This window comes from Mytilus edulis, chromosome 3, assembly GCF_963676685.1.
Source record: "Mytilus edulis chromosome 3, xbMytEdul2.2, whole genome shotgun sequence".
NCBI lineage: Eukaryota > Metazoa > Mollusca > Bivalvia > Mytilida > Mytilidae > Mytilus > Mytilus edulis.
In genome coordinates, this window is record NC_092346.1 from 2,958,248 (window position 1) to 2,979,160 (window position 20,913).

At 31.9% G+C, this 20,913-nt stretch overlaps 2 protein-coding genes across 2 annotated transcripts in view; both read right to left on the reverse strand.

The window, feature by feature from the left end:
• LOC139515639 (adhesion G protein-coupled receptor B3-like) overlaps positions 1–15,133 on the reverse strand; it is a 35,394-nt gene extending 20,261 nt beyond the window's left edge. The window contains exons 1-12 of the mRNA XM_071305265.1: positions 15,068–15,133; positions 14,320–14,462; positions 11,199–11,312; positions 8,709–8,908; positions 8,107–8,295; positions 7,212–7,283; positions 5,359–5,467; positions 4,604–4,723; positions 3,416–3,488; positions 2,644–2,758; positions 1,698–1,744; positions 1,108–1,231 (exon numbers count right to left, since the gene is read on the reverse strand). Of these exons, the coding sequence (XP_071161366.1) occupies positions 1,108–1,231; positions 1,698–1,744; positions 2,644–2,758; positions 3,416–3,488; positions 4,604–4,723; positions 5,359–5,467; positions 7,212–7,283; positions 8,107–8,295; positions 8,709–8,882 (1,023 nt within the window). The 5' untranslated portion in view covers positions 8,883–8,908; positions 11,199–11,312; positions 14,320–14,462; positions 15,068–15,133. The remainder of the gene's footprint in view (positions 1–1,107; positions 1,232–1,697; positions 1,745–2,643; positions 2,759–3,415; positions 3,489–4,603; positions 4,724–5,358; positions 5,468–7,211; positions 7,284–8,106; positions 8,296–8,708; positions 8,909–11,198; positions 11,313–14,319; positions 14,463–15,067) is intronic.
• A 4,542-nt stretch (positions 15,134–19,675) lies between these two features.
• Positions 19,676–20,913, reverse strand: part of LOC139514172 (leucine-rich repeat-containing protein 15-like) — a 67,200-nt gene continuing 65,962 nt past the window's right edge. Inside the window, exon 16 of the mRNA XM_071302960.1 lies at positions 19,676–19,781. Within this exon, the coding sequence (XP_071159061.1) occupies positions 19,676–19,781 (106 nt within the window). The remainder of the gene's footprint in view (positions 19,782–20,913) is intronic.

Below are 20,913 nucleotides of genomic sequence, written 5' to 3' on the forward strand. Positions count from 1 at the left end.
GAAAATATACCAACAACAAATTCAAACACAGTCATAACTCGTTAAAGTTGACGGAGTCCGTATACATTTGTATTCCAATATTAGTTTTATGCAAAATTTAAAATATAAGAAACGTCAGCAAGTATTTTACATTTTACAAGGTTCAAACATCAAACAAAAATCAATACTATTTTCTAGTGCAACAACACATAACACATGAGACAACCTATATCATTCCCTTAAGCAAAGACTGAACACGAAATAGCATATTACCACAATGCAAACACAGCATATCGTTAATACAGTTGAATGAGTAACTGAATAACAGAATAGTTTACGATATAAAAAGATATTTTTGTGATGATGTCATTTTTAATATGAACAAAAAAACGTCATCTTCAGGTAAAGGTTTTTCATTTTCATATTGATGTATTATTTTAACAAAATATAACATTGTATGCCTTAAAACGATGAATTACGATTCAAAGTCGTATTTTTTTTCAGAAAAAAAAATCTGCCTGAATGATTGGTCTAGTTTCCCCAGAGAATGAATTATGTTTGCTTTTAAGTCGTACTTTTCTAAAATGATATGGTATTTGATATTATTAACAAACTAACATATACAGGAAGGATAAAACTATACTTTGCGCAAATGAGGGAGGCAAAATAAAAAGGTTACCGATTTTGGATACATTTGCATATTGATTTTGAATTGGTGTTCCATTTGATTTTATGCCTCGATCTTATTTATAGATCTTAAGGCAAGGTTAAATGCTTGAAAATTGATTATAAATATAAAGTGCTGTCAGTACAAAAACAAAAGGTGCAGAAACAGTTAGACCCTTTCCATGTGCAAACTAATTGTAATGACTTCCAACAAGGTATGAAACGTGCATATATAAGAAACTTTAGTCAGTTAAAATCCATAACCATATTTGCACATGCAAATATAATAATCACACCAATTAGAAAGAACATGAAAATGGGCTTCACTGCATTATGTTTTTAGTTGTCATCCCTATTAGTTTTTTTTTATATCACGAGCATTAAATATTTAGGGAGATGTGATATATCATGAGATATTTTAATGAGAAATTGTGATATATTATATAACAGAAGTAAACATACTGTTCTCCTTGGGCTCATCAAAATAGCGAAATTTGTTGTGTGATTATATTCACATATTGTGTGTGAGGTAGCAGCATCAACAACTCGTGAACCATAAGTAGACCACGATCCATTAACAGTATTCCTACGATTGAAAATATACATGTCGCAAATGCAGTATTTTTGATAATATATAATCTTACAAAATAATATCAAAGGGTAACTGTTCTCAAAAACATTACATAAATGCTAATATTTATCTTATATCTAAATAAAAAAAATTGTACAAATGTTGTTTAAAAAAGTTAAGAACTCAGACATTCGAACACCATCAATGTTCTTGTGTAAAACACGTATTTTTGTTCTACATGTAGTTGATAGAGGATTGAGTCGTTTAAAACATGGTTTACCCCACCAAATAAGTTGCCTTGTTATTCATATTTGTTTTTGTTTATAATTTAAGCAGAAATATGGACGCTTGTTTTCATTTGGTTTTCGAAAATTGGACAGGGAGTAGTCTATATTCAACCTTTTTGTTTCTGGGAGATAGTAGTCTCATTGGCCATCATGACAATTGACCTCACTTTTATGAAAATAATTTTCATACTTACGGAGCACTGAAATCCCAATGTCCACAAAATGGTTTGGAATAGTTTCCCTTGTTAAAAACATTACCAAAACAACATTATTTTAAACATAGTAAAGGCATATTCTAACTCAATTCTCATGTATGCATATCGTTTGTATAACGAATTTACCACCGTGAGTATTTAATTCAAACAAATCACTTTAAGGTGTTTCATATTCATAATCATACTTCTTTCTTGATTATAGTGCCTGCAAATTTGTAAAACAATTCATTTCGCAAGTAGATTTGAAAAACAATATTTATTTAGAAAATCACGATATCATCAGAAAATTGTAACTGAAAATGACAAAGCTAAAGTAGAACAACACAGAAGATGAAACGTTGTTCCTACTGTTATTTATGAACATGTGTAAAGAAAATATCATTTAATAAATATAATTGGTTTATAAAAATGCATTAAATAACACATTTTACCTAGTTAAGGTGTATTTTATAAAATTAACGATGTCAATTAAATGTTGTTACAGTGATGTACGCTATATTAATGTACCAAACCTTAAACAAACTCTTCAAAGTAAAACAAAAAAACAACAACACTAAATTCACTAAATTCAAAAATCAGATCTATGTATGCCCGAGGGAGATACATTGATATCTTTTAAGAGAAAATGAGATTTTTTAACAGCAAATTTAAGTAGAACAATATCGAGGTACTGGCTACTGGTATGGGGATTCCCTCAGGGACTAACAGTTCAACACCATAAGTTTACTTCGGTGGTAGTAATAACAGGAACGGTATCAACTTTGATGCACAATATTCACATTTTAACATTAATGTCACTTCACCCATGCCCGAGGCTAGAACTGTTTGTGCATCCAGACATTTTCAAAAAACCAAAACAAGAAATGTAGCAAGATTGAATAGTGACAGAAAAAAGATAGGAAATATTTTTGAAACATTTACTCACCAAAAGATGTTCGAATTTAATAATTAAGGAATAATCCGAACAAGTTGTTCCATGAATCGTAAAATCAGCTATTATAGAATTTACACCATAACTCCCATTAAATGGTGTTATGTTTCTGCAAGTAGAATAAATACAGTTATTTTCAAATTGTAGCCTGCAAATTCAAAGAAAGTATTAAATAATTGTTAAATGCTATTGTGAGCAAGCGCTTCAATATTAGGAAATCGGAGTACCGAGTGAGAACTTCCGAATGTACGTAGGCAATATAAGAGTAAAACTGAATTTTTAAAATTTGTTCAGTCAAAACTGATATTAAAGATGTTTCAAAATTTTACCGGAGTAGAGTGCATTACCATAAATGTTTTAGATAAAGAGCCGAACAGAAATGCATTTGTTCATTAATAGTTATCAAAGGTACCAGGATTATAATTCAGTACGCCAGACTCACAAAATCAAACGCTCTGCTATATATACTACAAAACAAATGGACAACCACTCTCGTTTCAATCAAGTATAACTAATAACACATATAACAAAGGAAGTAATGATGCCGGTAAATGTACGAAGGAGATCTAGCTTATAAAAAGACTGCATTTCACAATCTAGTCTTCCAATTATTTAAAACAACAACATGAACAAATGGAAATTGTTTTAACAGTTAAGTGAATACGTGTACAGGTCTATTTTGGTTTTTCTTTTACCCGTAACAATAACAATAGAGTTTATTGATTTTGTTGGATTAAAACATCTGCAAAAACAATTTTAAACTTACCCATTTATAATTATATACTTCGGAAAAAAGCGTGAAATATTTCTATAGAATGTGCTACTATATCCAGTCAGACCTGGAAAAGAACATACTGATTATGTATGGTGTTTATTGTTTAATTAGTACATGAGCATACATCTTTACACATTCTTATCATGATTTTCCCCAATTGATAAACGAAAAGATAATGATGGAGTAGCTTGATATCTCCTCACGATGTAATGCAAGTCATGTATAATCATAACGATTAATATAAATAATATAAACTTTTGTTTTAGGCCAATACACGGTGCAAGAATGTTTGGTATTTTAGATAACCTCATCAATAATTGATTTTATGGATCTCTGATACTAAATGGAGATGTTCCAAAATACTTATACGAGGTTGTCTGTTTAACCCTACGGCCTGTCTAATTAGAGGCAACCATATCATGGAACTTACAAAGAGGTGACAAAAAGTATAGTTTTTATTATTATAGAAGTTTAAAAACGAATTATACTTGGATAGCTAGTATTATACCTTTAGCGCGTACAAGTCTGACATATCCTAATGAAATGAAATTGAACAATATATCAAACAGATCAACTAACGTAATATTGAATGTAGTAACGACAAGTTAATGTAAGACATAATCACAAAATTCATAAAACAGTTGCAACATGCGTTTGAAAGATTAACTGCAAACTTATGTTCTTGCTGCACATAGATTTGTGCTTAAAAACATTACTAGTATTCAATAATTTGACTTTGAAACATTATCATATTGTTAACATGAGTACGAAAGTGACAAAAATCGTTTCTTATTTTATTTGCTGTTATTTTGAATTATTTCTTTTTATGTTTTTAGATCACTTTAAATTCCACTTTTAGATGAGACATGGACAGTTTATCTTAAGTACAAAGTATCATCACTTTTTTCCCATTCCAACACGTAACTGAAGATTGCACCCTTTTATGTTCAAAATCAAAAAAACAAATTGGAGTAAGTGTAACTGCAAAATTTCCCTCATTATGCCATTCGCAAACAGTAGTGTTTTAGCAGTGTATAAGTTATTTTTTTACTTTTAATTTCCTCCTCTGTTTATATTTTTGAATACTTGAGTAGGTTTGCTCCAAATGTCTTGCGTCTTGAGTGTAAGCGACGAAAGATATGTGTGTCTTGCTTCTTGTAATATATCGTATGTATTTACCGCTACAGATATTCTTTTTCAGTTTGATTTCAGTTGTTGAGTCTGATATCCACGAGTCAGATGTTTTCAATCGGTCAGGTACAGTTATCTCATTCGAACTAGCCTTTCCGACTTGCATTACTGAAATAATGGGATTTTCTTGAATAACTGTTATACTGTGAATTCATTATGATTCGTTATTTTACCAATATTTTTTGTGGGTACAGGTGAACCACGCAATTAAATATCTACGAAATGCGAGTTTTCCTCAACCAACGAAAATTGATACCAACAAAAATAATTGAATCCACAGTATATTGATCGTATATAAAATGATACAGAATTATAACATAATATACATTTAGATTTTGAACAACTGTTAAAAGTAATACAAAGCTGCCTTACTTCAACGAGCTTTTTGTGTTGTTGAAATATTACATCCCAAAAGGACAATCTAATCAATTGTCTACTAAACCAATACTCAAAAATCAATGACAGCACACTACATTGAGTTCCACAAAAGTTGTTGGCTTCATATTGAAAAATGTATGAGTTAATGAATATGCATTTCTTTTAATTTGAAAGATTATTGTACTTATAAAGGCGGCATCAATTATTGAATTTCCATGTAGATTTTGCGTGATTATCTGCTCTGTGAAAAAACACACCCGAAATCATAAAATACAGTTTGACGTCGTAATTGCCACCGGTTTTATGTCGACTGAATTTGCAATAATAAACGGAGGTTCATAAGTCACCAGAGTTTAATAACGTACCGATATTTTCTTTTGCAACCACTAAGGATAATTCATCGCCAATAACATCGTTGTATGTATTAGAATACTCTGTAACAGCGTTTACTAATGAAGTAACACCACCTAAACCCTGGTGAAATAAATAAGTAGATGTTTCGAGAATATCAAATAGATGTCTGTTATATGTGAAGTAATATACAACATTTCCCTTTTTAGAGGATTATTTTACAAAATATTATGGTATGGAGCTATGTTCTATATTGATTGATTTGTTCTTTCTTGTATTCGATTATCCTGATTTTTTTCTGCCTCTGCACTACTTGTGTTGCTTTGATAGATCTTTCTTTTGAATATTCAGTCATTTGTTAAACAGAAACGCGATGGATATGAAAGAGACATTCAAACTCAAAAATTGACTAACAACAGCATGGCTTAGAAAGAAAAAGAAAAAAAAAACATCGTGGAAAACTTTGGTGGCATAAGGTGCTCCGGGAGTGTAAACATATGTATGCTCTATATGTTTCACTATATAGGTGATGTTCCCTCACTAAATAATACAAAATTCGGTGACTATATTCAACGAATCTCTCCCATCGAACTAGAGATAAAGGATACTACAGATACAGTTAAGTCAATGAGGGTCGGTTGAAAACAAAACTTTATTACGACAAAAGAGTTAAAATAAGCTTCCTGATTGTGAACTGTCCATTTCTATGTAGCAACATTAAAGTAGCGCCTGCAAAAGGAGTATATATCTCCCAATTCATACGATATTCCCGGGCTTGTGTTTCCAATCATGATTACCTTGATAGAGGATTGCTGCTCACAAGGAAGCTATTAAAACCAAGAATTCCAAATGGTGAAGTTGAAATCACCCCTTCGTAAATTTTTACTGAAGCCATCACGAGTTAGTAGACTGTTATAAAATAACCGGATTTGTAATAGCATAAGCAACACGACGGTTGCCACATGTGGAGCAGGATCTGCTTACCCTTCCGGAGCACCTGATATTACCCCAAGTTTTTGGTGGGGTTCGTGCTGTTAAGTTTTTAGTTTTCTATGTTTTGTCTTCTGTACTATTATTTGTGTGTTTGTCTTTTAGTTTTAGCCAAGGCGTTGTCGATTTTTTTTTCAATCTTTTAAGTTTGTCTATCCCTCTGGTATATTTCGTCCCTCTTTTGCATCTTTCGTGCTGCTCAATCCCGTTCAATTCCGTTGATAAGTCTAGAAATACTCGTTAGATTACATTGAGAGCAAGAGGGGAGAGATTGTATATATTACAATTTAAACATATCCGTTATAATCTGTGAAACAGATATTCCATAAAGACATAAATGGGAAGTTAAAGGACACTTATAAAAACTTCCTGTATGAAGTCAGCCTCATATTAATAAAAATCAGCATAAAGAGGACCACAGTTGGTTTCCATTTGGATGCCGATTGTTTTTTGAGAAAATGACACGTCCGTCAAATGGAGAAAAAAAATATGTTGACAATCTTGATTAGTTCAGATAATATTTTGTTTAAATAAGAGTAATATCAAAGAATGATAGTTCAGATATTACATACTTGGTTTTCAATATTTTGGTTTCAGCGTTCCAAGTGATGTCAAGTAAAGAGAAGTGTTCTTTTGCAGTAAGTTAACCAAATCTTAATCGTTCTAAATAATATGTTCAACTTACACTAGACATTTAATAAACCCGGTCATGGAGCTTGAATATGTATCTTACTTTAACATCATAACCAGTTACTACTTACAAAATAACGACACATAGACGCTTGTATAAGTATGTTTTAAACAGAATAACATTAGGTAGTAAGTGCTGATTTTTTCCCTATCTTAACATGTATTTATTGTATTGCAAAATATAAACCTCGTTGTTAAGTTCGTCCCATGACTGATGGTTTCTTTCATCAAGTAAATTGTTGCATAAAGATCCAAAGATCTGAAAAACAAATTATATTGATTTAACAGACAGGTGTAGTCGCTGTTTCACACTTTGTTATTTAGAAGAGAGTTTCCAGGTACATAGTTGGCATTGCACTTTCATTTACTCTGTATCTCAAATCTTTTACAATCATTAACATTTAGAAACTGCTGTTGAATAAAATATGAAAGTTGGTTTTATACCTTGAAATTAAGTTCAATGTGAAAGACTTTATGCATAACCTAAGTAAAAAAAGAGGGACGCAAGATACCAAAGGGACAGTCAAACTCGTAAATCGAAATAACTTGACAACGCCATGGCTAAAAATGACAAGGACAAACAGAGAAACAATAGTACACATGACTCACCAAACAAAACCAATGAATAAGCTACACGAGCCCCATCAAAAACTAGGGATGATCTCAGGTGCTTCGAAAGGGTAAGCAGATCCTGCTCTACATGTGGCACCCGTCGTGTTGCTAATTTTATAACAAATTAGGTTAAATGTCTAACTCGGTAGGTCACATTCATGAAATAGAAGGGGATAGTAGTTACGAAGTAAGGAACATATCCGATATTATTTGAGAAACGGTTATTCGATAACGGTCAGCCAACTCGTGATGGCGTCCGTAAAATTTACGAAGGGATGATTTCAACTTCACCATTTGGAACTCTTGGTTTAATAGCTTCCTTGTGAGCAGCAACTCTCTATCAAGAAAGATATGATAGGAAATACAAGCACGGGGATATCGTATCAATTGAGAGATATGTACCCCGTATGCAGGTGCTGCTGAAATGTTGCTACTATTGCATTGTCAATTGTTAGATGTAAGTAACCAACCTGTAGCTGATCAACTGAAAGGTCTTCTGTGTGGTTGGCAACATACTTGGCAATATCATTAAGTACAGTTGATGACGTCAGCAGGTCACCTGACCGTAATTCATTATTGTCTCTTGTTATGTTTTCTAGATTGTCAAGGATAATGGTCACAGGATCAGTTTGATTGTCTCCAGACAATAACTTTGCTGTCTAAAATGATTTGTTTCAAACTTTATAAAATAACTTCGGTGGGATTGTATAGAAATGCTTGAAATTTTTCGAGTGCCCCTTTAATTCTTCAATAGCAAGTATATTTTTTTATTGATTTTTAGAGGTCATTTCCTGTCAAACCTATAACTTGATTTCTGATAAATGATTCACCATGCATTAATTATAGCATATTAGAGTGTTCTAGTATCCAAAAGTTTGGTAGTTAAATAAATCTTCTGTTATAACCAACAAGGAAATTATGGCCGCTTGTTTTGATTGCACATATCATTTTTGAAGATTATAACGAAACTTTCAACAAAGATTCTGCAGGTTTTTTATATGCTGTAAATATCGAAAATTAACCATGTACATATATGAAAGAAACACGATGTCAAAGTATATAAAGGATTTACCTGTTCTTTGATATGTTCTATAGAGTTACTTAAACAACTACTGTAGTTTGGTTCCTCCCACTTTCCATTGATGCTGCAGTATCTTAAGGCATTACCCGTGTATTCACCAGTACAGGCTAAAGCAGCAAGTGTGTTTTCTGCTGTTTTACTCCAATTAGTATGAAAGTTGTCCATATTTTCTACGCAATAATTTGCGTATTCTACATTTGGTAAGTAAAAGTATGTTTAACACTCAGATGTGTCTTGTATTACAGCAATTTGCATATTGATTTTAATTTGTGGCATGATAAACATGTGTTCATACATATGTGCGCTTCTATACAGACCAGTTACAGTTATAAAGAAATATGAAAAAGCAGTATCGAAAAACAAATTGGGTAAGATAATAGACGTGTACAATAAACTGAATTATTTTATCTAAGATATATTCAGTTACTTCCTTGCACATAGTTTTGTTTGCAAAATTATGAGGACTGATATAGCTGCAGACACTACAAGTGACTAAAACTGCTAGTAATGGTCTTTCTTACTGTTGCAGCAAGTCCTCATTTAATTACATGATTTAATGATCAAGCACTTTGTTTCGAATTAATAATAAAGGCAACAGTAGTATACCGCTGTTTGAAACTCGTAAATCGATTAAGAAAAAAAATCATGGTTACAATCCGAAACTGAGGGTAACGCATCAATTATGAGAGAAGAACAACGACACAACAGAAACACAACATTAAAATGTAACTGGTAAATGGTCCTGCTGAATGATATAGTGACGGAGTATGCTGATGATTATCTGACAAATTGTCTGTTTTATATGCTTTATAAAAACTACCAAATATTGTTTTGCTTAAATTATCAGCTATGACAGAAATCTGCAACTAGTTGCTATATTAACCATTATATTTACTTAAGCAATAGTTACGAGAGAAGCATTTCCGATGATCGATATTGATATACGATATTCATGATGTTTTGCTGAAAGAAGACCTTATATACAGGTGTTGGTTGTATAATGAAATTGCACTGTATTGGACTGTTTTCGAACTGACACACATGTGTACAATTGAATACATTATATTGACGTTTCGATGATTTTAAAGATTTTGCTTCTTTTTTGCTGCATTAATTTCATATACTTTCAGTAACGTCCAAGCCAAAAATTGATACATTGCAAGCAACATGGCCACTATAATAATACTGTGCAATTACTTGTATTAGTTGGTTATCAATTTTCGTGAAACATGATTTAAATGTAAAATATAAAGTGATCTTGACATATAATGTTTTCGTATTTTCGAGAGTGATTGCCAGAGAAAAAGTCAACTTTATTTAAAAATGAATTGAAAAATATAGACCATTTTGCATTGCCTTGACATTTTCCAAAGAGACATAAAGCCTACGGTATATTGTCATACAATAAACATAATCCAAGTGTCATGGTCATATTGCAATGATTAGGAGGTTAAATATTCCAATAATGAAGATATAAAATTTAAACCATTTTTTTTAATATCAAAAGAAGACAATGTGGTATGATTGCCAGTTAGACAACTGTCCATCTGTCCAAATGACGAAAATGTAAATATTGAAAAAAATGAAGCTATTATTCAGTGACCAGTTATGATACAAATGATAAGAAGATGTTAGAAAATATTATTCCTGTAATAATTTGTCATATTGAAAAATACTAAAAAAAGTTATATTAAACTTTTAAAACATATTATACCTTCAGTGGCTCAATTGTATACAGAGCATTTTTTTTTAAATCTTTCAAATGGGCAAACACTAAATTTTTTTTTTAACTTTTTGTCACGAAATGTAACTTGCTATATAATAGTACGGCAGCTTTGTGAAAAATTGTGCACATCCAGCTACAAGCATGAAATTGGCATAGACCTTCCTCAACTATTTCTCTTTTATTTCAGATAGGGAGGCATTTGCAAAAAATGTCTCACTTCCGGTAAAATCAAAAATAGCGGATATCATACTTAAATTAGCCCAATATCGAAGGCTAGTATGTGAAAATGTGTTACTAACATGCTACCGTCATAATATTTGGTACAAACCTTTGTTGTGTACTACTTTTGGATATATGATATATATTAGATATCTTCAAAACCCCTACTTCCGGTAAAATCCAACATGGTGGACATTGAACTAAAATAAGCTTATGTTTAGAGAGGGTAATCTGAAATAAAAGAGTTATAGTTTAGGAAGGTCTATACCAAATTCATGCTTGTAGCAGGATGTGCACAATTCGTCTGAAATATGCTTGTAGCAGCCGCACTATAAGCAATAGCCTAAGATTCAAGCATTGCCAATTCAAAATATAACACGGTTTTGAAATCAGAAATCACAAAGTAATTGTATAAATAATCTAAATCTTGTATTTAACTTATTGCTGCTCATATACAACAATACCACTTCCACAGTGATGCACTTTTTGTTAAAACGATTAAAAATGTTTTGCCCTGTAGCTTTCTTATGTCTTACCTGTGCATGTCGCACCTGTCCATTCAACGACACATGAGCAAGATAGATCACCAGAACTATCCTGACTACAAGATCCTCCATTTGAACAGTAATCAGTATACTGGCAAGCATTGTCTGCGTAAAACGATATAACATTATTTAACCCTTGACAATGCGTTTCAAATGTGTTGGATTAATCGCTATAGATATAGCTATAGATATATACATCTTATAACCATTATGTATGTTATGTTATATAATTGTTGAACACTCGTTTTTAAACGAGAAAAAAAACTGTTGTTCAGCGTGTATATTAACCCCTAGCTTACACTTCCAAACTATCTCGTTTTTACACGTAATACCCCAGTCCCACTAGGCCACGATCGCACTACGATCTGTGAAAAAAAATGCAAATTTTGATGATCGTGGTACGATCGTGTAGGTCGCAGTAAGGTCGTACCACGGTCGTGGTGAGGTCTTCAAGATCGTGAAGAGCGTGGCCAACTTTGAACATGTTCAAAACAATCGTGGTGCGGTCGTGGCGAAATTATGTCGTAGTAAAAGCGTAGTGAGAGCGCACTAAGATCGTAGTAAGATCGCAAAGGTCGCTGTACAATCGTAGCGAGAGCGTAGCGAAAGCGTGATTCTATTCGGAGAGATTGCGCTACGATCTCACAGCGACATTATCACGACCTTACTACGACCGTCACGTTCTCACCGCGACCCAACTACGCTTCCACTACGACTTTCCCACGCTGTTCACGACCATAGTACGATTCTAGCACGCCCTTGCCGTCCTCATCACGCTCTTCTCACGACCTTACTACGTTCACACTACGACTATCATTATTATTGTCATTTTCACATAAAATATATAAAATATATTGTTTGTCTGAATGTATTTATCCATTTGCTCTAACGGCTCAACCATGCTTCTCGTTTTTATATAGATTAAACCGTTGGTTTTTCCCGTTTAAATGGTTTAACATTTGTATTTTTGGGGGCCCTTTATAGCGTGCTGTTCGGTTTGAGCCAAGGCTCCGTATTGAAGGCCGTACCTTGGCCTATAATGGTTTACTTTTATAGATTTTTACGTTGATGGAGAGTTGTCTCATTGGCACTCATACCACATCTTCCTATATATATTGACACATCTGTGGCATCTCTGCTATCGTTCACTAAAATATCGTCATTTGAGCTTTATGGACCAGTAATAGGTTGTAATTTAGGTTTGGTTGGTCGTTTCGACATCTCTTGATGACAAGTATTATACAACTTATGTGTATAGTATCAGTTTAATTGAAGTCTGGAGCTGGCATGTCAGTTAACTGCTAGTAGTCTGTTGTTATTTATGTACTATTGTCATTTTGTTTATTTTCTTTAGTCACATCTTCTGACATCAGACTCGGACTTCTCTTTAACTGAATTTAAATGTGCGTATTGTTATGCGTTTACTTTTCTTCATTGGCTAGAGGTATAGGGGGAGGGTTGTGATCTCACAAACATGTTTAACCCCACTATTTTTGCGCCTGTCCCAAGTCAGGAGCCTCTGGCCTTTGTTAGTCTTGTACTATTTTTAATTTTAGTTTCTTGTGTACGATTTGGAGTTTAGTATGGCGTTCATACTTTGCTCCCTCTGCCTCTACGTCAACCCCTACCTCCACGCACACGTGTTCTAGTAGATTTTGGTGGCATGACTGTATTGTTTCCGAGAAATCTCCGTTTTAATCAGAAATAGAAGGAATGGAACTATATTGATATGAAACACGATATTGACGGTATTGCTGAGAACGTAGTAAGATCGCGGTATGAACGTAGTATAATCGTGGTAAGAACGTGCTATAATCGCAGTAAGATCGTGTTGCAATCGGATAACTCGTGGTATGGTCGTGGTGATAACGTGAAGAGCGTAGAAAGATCTTTATAAGCGTAGTGAGGTCGCAGAATAAGCGCGGTGAGAACGTGGTTTAATCGTAGCGGGATCGTTGTAGAAGCGTAATTAGGACGTAGTAGCATCGTGAAAACAACGAAAATTAACATGTTCATGCCGCTCATACTGCGACCTCACCACGATCTAAATTTATTTTAGATCGCGGTGAGCGTGGTGCGATCGTGGTCTAGTGGGACTGGGGCTTAAGATTGCTATTAAGGGCATACGATACAGTTTTGATCCTGTATTTACAAGTTCATGAAAATTTGCATATAGGCTATTTTTTACCTGATTAAATCAAATATGTAATAAAAAATATACCTTCATGTGCTACTTTTTGAGTAAAATGAGGTCGAAACTTTGTATATTTGCTCAAAATTCAGATTCAACTTTGATTTGTGTCCGTAATTTCTTTTTCGAAAGAAAGACATAACTTTTTTGTTATAAAAGATAAAGACAAATTGTTTTTTTGTAAAATAATCGTTAATTTCTGTATTTTATAAGTATCCTAAAAAAATATGCATTTTTTTATTCAGAAATAACTCATATTTATCAAATGTTCATGAATTGAGGAAAAAACGTCATATTTTGCTGCATGTTTATCAAAATTAAAAACAATCCTCTATTTAGAGTTTTATAAAATTTGGGTCACATAATCTCCCTGAAAAATGAAACAAATTGCCGTTTTAGAAAATAGGGGTCCATGAACTCGTTTTCAAATTAAATCAGTTTGAATGATAAAAATCAGTCGAAAAATGCATCTTTTCCCGATATGTCACAATTTGACGTCGCGAAAATAACATTTTACGTTAGCAACGTCATTATCTCCCCTGTAACTGTATCGTATGCCCTTAAGTAAAAAAAGTGTTGTAAAAGAGGGCCGATACATACCAGAGGGATATTCAAACTCATAGATCGAAAAAGAAAACTGACAACGCCATGGCTAACAAAGAAAAAGACAAACAGACAAATAGTACAAAAGACACAACATAGAAAACTAATGACTTAAAAATACGAACCGCACTAAGAAACCGCACTAGAAATCGTACTAAAACAGGTGCTGCGTAAATATGACCCCAATTGTACAATATATTACATATCTATGATAAGTATTAATTGCAGTACATTGTATGTCATAATAAGAACTTATACTCGTCCCACACATGCATATGATGATATTTCATTGTTTATCAATTCATAAACAATACTTACAGGTACAATTATCGAAATCACCGGCAGTAAGACTTGACAGTAGAACATTCCGATCCAAACATAATACATTCTTACTGGTAAACGATTTTGATTTCAACCAGGACCAAAAGGGAAAGTTACAATCGCAGAATAAATCAAGATACCTGTTAACAAAATGGAAAATAAAAAATGAAATAATCAATTAATGAATATAATTTTTTTTTACATTTTCCTTTATTATAAACTCATTATCATGATGATGTTTCAAAAAATTACTGCGAGAGTGTAATTATAAGAGCTGCAATAGAAAATCGGATGAGTAATTACTCTTTCTTGAACAATACACATGTACATGTATACACTGGGTAATATGATGCGTATACATTGTGTTATCAACATCACCAAAGTTTAGATAAACATTAGATATCTTGAATACTTTGGTAAACTCATATTCGTAGGCATACCCCTGATTATAAACAGGCATTATACCGACATTAAACTATATCATATAACAAGTCAAATTCGTTCGATTAAATCAATATATCTGTTATAAAATAATATGTATAGTTTTGCATATTCATAATATTCTTATAACCAGTGGTAATAGTTAAACTGATAAAAATAATATTTTTTTCAAACGCACTGGATGTGTAATTGTACTTCATCATTCTCATAATTAAACTCGATAAAAGAAACATAGTGCAATATTTCGTTAACAAATCAGTTGAAGAAATGATTATGCATAAATCAATGTGAAATGTGTACTTACAGGAAATGCAAATTGATGATATATGCAAAAGTGTCATTCCTGACAAATGTCAATTGGTTTGCCTTCAAATTTCTGAAAAAAATATTTAACAACTTTAAAATGAAAGTAAACTTTTCAATATCTACAAATGCACTTAAATTGAGGCATACAAAAGCAGTGAGTACACTTACAATCTATGCAGGAATACGGTGCAGGAAATACTTACCCTTCCGGAGCATCTTATTTCATTCCCGGTTTTTAGTGGAGTGCGTGTTGTTTCTTATTTATTATTTATAACTGTTGATGTAAATGTCTTTTGGTTTTACGAGTCTTTGTTAAATCATTGGTTTTGATTGTTATTGTCTATGTGAAGAGATATTGTTAATATTTTAATTCTAAAAGGCAGTGAAATGTATGTCATCTCTTCGCGATAAGTATGTTGCTTATCTTGTGGACAAAGCTTGAAAGTCTTTGTATGTAAAACGTGCGGCTACGAGTGTCTTGTAAAAAAAAATAAAAAGATAAATAGAACACTCAGGTAATCCCAAATTCAAACAAATATCATTTGACAAGAATCCGATATTTGCGAATCATAAGTCTTTCATTGCTTCAATGAACAACACATTGAAGAACACATCGAAGGACATTCCTTATTGATTATTTTTCATATTACAATAATAGATGAAAATGTTTCAAGTTCTTCTTGGGGTTAAATACTTCTTATGTATTTAAATTTTTAATTTTTGTTTTCAAGTTGGGTAAAAGATCATAGGGGCAAAAACAACTTTGTTAGTGTATTAAAATATTATTGAATTTTTTTTGTCTATGCTAAATGTTATCATGCATTTAGATTTATGATTTTGGGCCCAGTTGTCAGAGTTGTAATAAAAGAAACACATTTTGAACAAAGTTAATAATTAATTTCTTTTTTGGAACTTCAAATCTTTTTATGGATAACAATGTTATTCTTATTAGTTTTTACAGACAGTTGGTGATCTAAATATAACTGGAGTTCATGAAAGAAGACTAATTGTTGAGACACCTCTTTGTTGGTAAACATTTTTGTTTGAAGAAAACTTAGATAATATTACGGATACTTGAATAAGGCTCTGATCTGGCTTTTAATTTTTCTGTTGATGTAAAACAATCGCAAGCTCAAACAAAAAAATAAATTGAAATGGAACTCTTGGATATACTTTGGAGAAAAGAAAAAAATAACGGCAATGTGAATCTCGCCAATGTGTCTTGAAAAAAAAAACCAAGCCAACACACAGTTGCAACACAAATGAGAAGATAGTTTGATTTGTAAGGACATAGAGTATTCTCACTGTCTAGCCATAAGAAAGGCTTTCTCATCAGAAAAAAAGAAGTCCAAACAAGAAGATGACGAATGTACCTAGCCATTTGATAAACAATATAATATTTTAATTTGTCAGAAATTATTACTTAGATTGACTGAGTATTTTTAATAATTAAATTATTAGCAAAAAAACTTTCATAGTTACATGTATGTAAATTCTTATCAGATAGTATGGAAACAATTTAATACTACCCTAAATATAATACCTTATGCAACAAGTGTTGTGTGCTGTTACAATTTAGCTGCAAGGTCAAGTCGATTTAACTAAATATTTGTACTTTTTGTATGTTTATAATAATCTTATTCTTGCGTGTAAGATTCATTAATTGTAATTGTATCATCTTTATTGTTTAGTTTACATTGTTAAATAAAATATTCATGCTATAAAAAAAAAACATTTATACAGATTGACAACTAAATTTATCAATTCTAAAAGAGAATCTGTAAATTTAGACATTTTTCGAGGATAATTTTAGAAAGTACTACAGCAAAAGAAAACCAAAAGTATATTCTCAAATGCACTATTAACTCTCTCACCAGATAAACAATTAGAGATATGTTTATATTTTATTAAATAGATAAAGCGCATATTAGTTTAAAAAAAATATGTACATGTAATTTTAAGGTTTTAAAACATGCATTTTTACTGGATAATGTCCCTTGTTACCATAGAAAATCATGAAACTCATGATCAAAATGATGTATATGGTAACCGTGCTGCAAGTAAAAAGTTGCAACCTATGTTAAATTTGTTTATCTCTCAGACACAACTTCGGAATGCCACTACAAGATTTTTTCAATATGATGAACTTAAAATTGAATTTGATTACATTTTTGAGTAACCAGAATTAAACTTGAGTAATAAGCAAGCTGCAATGACATGTGATTACTAGGGAGAAATAAATGGGTTTTACTCTTTAAAGTAATAGGAACAAGTGTACTAAAGGAGTTTGGAATAAAAAAATATCCCATAAAAATTGTCTTTGGCAGATCCCCCCTTTTTTTAGTCTAGTGCTTACTATTTTTTGTGACACACTTGAAATTTTCCATTTGAATTACCTATATTGCATGTTACAATCTGCATTTTTTTATTTTTGAATGCTTGGTTTCATGGAAATATTAGACTTTCCTGAATTATTTCGAAAATACAAAATAAAGGGGGGACTATTTCAATGATTAATAAAATCTATAAAATTAATTTGCAACCAAAATCCCTTTACCATAATTTGAACCACAGAAAATGCAAAGGATTTCTAAAATTTCGATAAATTAAAGCGACTTTTGGGCTGCAGTGTCTGTTTCAGTATGATTTAATGAAAAGGTCCTATTTTTTATCATTTGATGTGTTTGGTCACACCCTTTTTTCTATATATCATTATGTTTAATGAAATTATGTGATATACACTTTATAACATGTATAAACATGCTATCTGTGCTTTAAAGTATTTCAACACTCAGAAGTATTATAGTATGTATTTCTATTTGAGAATTCTATGAAATCTATGCATTCTAGTAAATGCATCTATACATGAACTCGAAAAAAACCTAAGTTCCAATCGTTGCATTAGTTACCATTGGTGTAAGGGCGGAGCGCCATTTGCATGGTTTTCTTATATATGTTAAAAAAACACTGTTATGCATTAAAATATATATCATTGAAGCAATTTAAAAAAAAGTATACCTCGAATTTGACATACACGGTCATCTAAGTACCAGAAATTATGACAAATGCGACGATTTTATTTTTGAAATTACTAATTTCCCCAACCTTAGTAGCAATATACCAACTTCACTTGCATATGGGACATACATTTCCCAGCTTATTAGGTATACTAGAGCATGTTTCAATTACCCAGACTTTGTAAAACGTTGCTTTTTTTTAATGAAACAGGAATATGTCAAAGAACATTCGTCCTTTGTCTCAAATATTCCATTTGAAGGTACCAAGACCTTATTGATAGATATCCGCAACATCTGATACAAGATGGTCTTGCAATATATATTATAGATATTGACATACTAACGTGTTATATTATTGTTTTATTTGTCTTTATGAATAGTAGTTTTACTGTTTTGTGGTATCCATTTGACGTGGCTCTGTACTTATACATCACGTAATTGTGTTCTTGTTCTAATATAATTTTTACATTCTTGTCTATTATGTTTGCTAATACGCTTTGTCTATATGCCTGTTTGTGTTTTATTATACATACTTGGCTCTCTACTTATAAATCCAGTTATGGTTTTAGTTTGGCATGGTAAATGTTTCTTAACATATTTGTTTGCGTTAGAATGACTTGGATAATAACACAATATTCATTGTCGTACCCCTATTATTGACATTTTTACCTATTATGTCTGTTTTGTTCACACATTGTAGTCAAAATGATACAGTTAAATGCGACTGTCATATAAGAGAGAGGTTTAGCTAGCTATAAAACCAAGTTTAATCCTCAATCTTCTACATAGAAAAATGTCTGTACCAAGTCAAAAACATAACAGGTTCGTTTCGTTCTTATTCGTTTGATGTGTTTCAGATTATGATTTTGTGATTTGATAAGGGACCTTCCGTTTTTAATTTTCCCTTGAGTTATGTATTTTTGATATTTAACTTTTAAGTTACAACCTCATCGTAAAGATAATCTGACGAGCACCTTTTACATACAAGTCAAGTTGTTTAAATAAAACATGTATATAAAATACGTGCTAACACAGCTTAATAATCATGATCCTTGTGTGATACATCAATTTTACATAAACTATAGGTTCAGTGTTATTAAAAGTTGTTTAAGAGAACAATTGTGTGGATCTCTTCTTTTTCATTATTGTCATACTGTTCATGTTTATCCCGCCGTTTTTATCCTCGTAGTATTTGATTTTCTATCGTACTGTAAATGCTCGTCTGGTTACCGTTTATGTCGACGACAATGTTGATGAACGTTTTGTTCCCGTGGGAATTAACCTTACATTAGTCGGCACATGACTGTTGTCAATAACTATCAGTGATATGTAATGTTTTACAGATTGACTGTTTTTTTTTTAAATAACACATAGGTTATCTACAACATCTGTCTTCCAACCGCCGCGCCGGGAATCCGTCTTTGACACTCTTTATTAGAAGTTTTCAATGAAAATGCTCTATCCCGTCTCAAGATTTACCGACCAGCTGTTTTGATTCTTACACTACCTGTTTTTAAATTATCAGGGGTTTGTTCATTCATAGCAAAAAATACTCTACTTTGAATAAATCTGAATGTGTTTACTTATAATTATGGATGAAATATTGTTAAACTTTGTACATACATTTCTATAAGCGCTGGTAGGTCTTCAAACGTTCCTTGTTCAATTGTAGTTATTTGATTGTTTTGTAAATGTCTAAAATAAAAATAGAATTGTATTGTTGTTATTGCATATGATTTATTGTTCTAGTCTTGTCATTCTCAAGTTTATTGACAGTCACTGTTATTTTAGTCTGTCAATCCGGAAAGTTTTTTTTCGGTTTTGGTACAAAAACTGATTTATTGTTATGAGTTTGAGTGCAAATATTCGATAGGCAAAGCATGATGAATCTTTGTGCCAATCGTTGATGACGAATCGTGGTGTAAAGACTTGATTACAGTTTAAAGTGTAAATGCTGCCAAAATTTTAATGGTACCTTTGTATAAAAGTACAAATAAACAGTATCCGCAAGTTAGTTCATGCTTATAATTGTTCAAATTAATCTTTATTCATTACCACTACATGTGCACTATTCTATAGCTGTGTATCTAAATATAAAAATTAAAAAAAATATGGTATGATTGTTAATGAGCCAACACTCCATAACACACCAAATGACACAGAAATTAACAACAATTGGTCACCGTTCGGTTTCAAACAATAAGTAAAACTCATATCTCACAGTCAGCTCCGAAGGCACCGAAATGACAAATGTAAGAATATCAAAACAAAAAAACTAACGGCCTAATGTATATACAAAATAACGAACGGAAAAGAAATATGTTTATATAGAAATTATATTAAGTTTGAATTTGATTAACTGATAACAAAATCAATATCAAAATCATAGGACCAAAGTTAAAGACAGGGGTAGTATACTAAATTGCTATAATTTTATTAGGTAGTGGAAATAGAACATCCCCCCTCCAAAAAGACGAGAAAAACCCAAAAGGGAACGAAAAATTGTTCCTTTTATCGAAAATGTCAGTGTAGAGTTTATAGTGTAAAATTGAATCATTTAAATATATAAAAGGACAGTTCCTATCGTTTATATTTGATTCATTTTAAAGTTAGTTCCGTCCGACCATACAACATGTACAAGTGAGAGGTTTAATAGCTATAAAACAAGAGTTAATCCACCATTTTCTGCATAAGAAAATGCATGTATATAGTAGTTAGTAGTAGTTAGTCGTTATATGACAGTTGCTATCCTTTTGTTTGATATGTTTGAGCTTTTGCTATTGTCATTTTATTAGGGGCTTTCCGTTTTAAATTTTTCTCGAAGTTC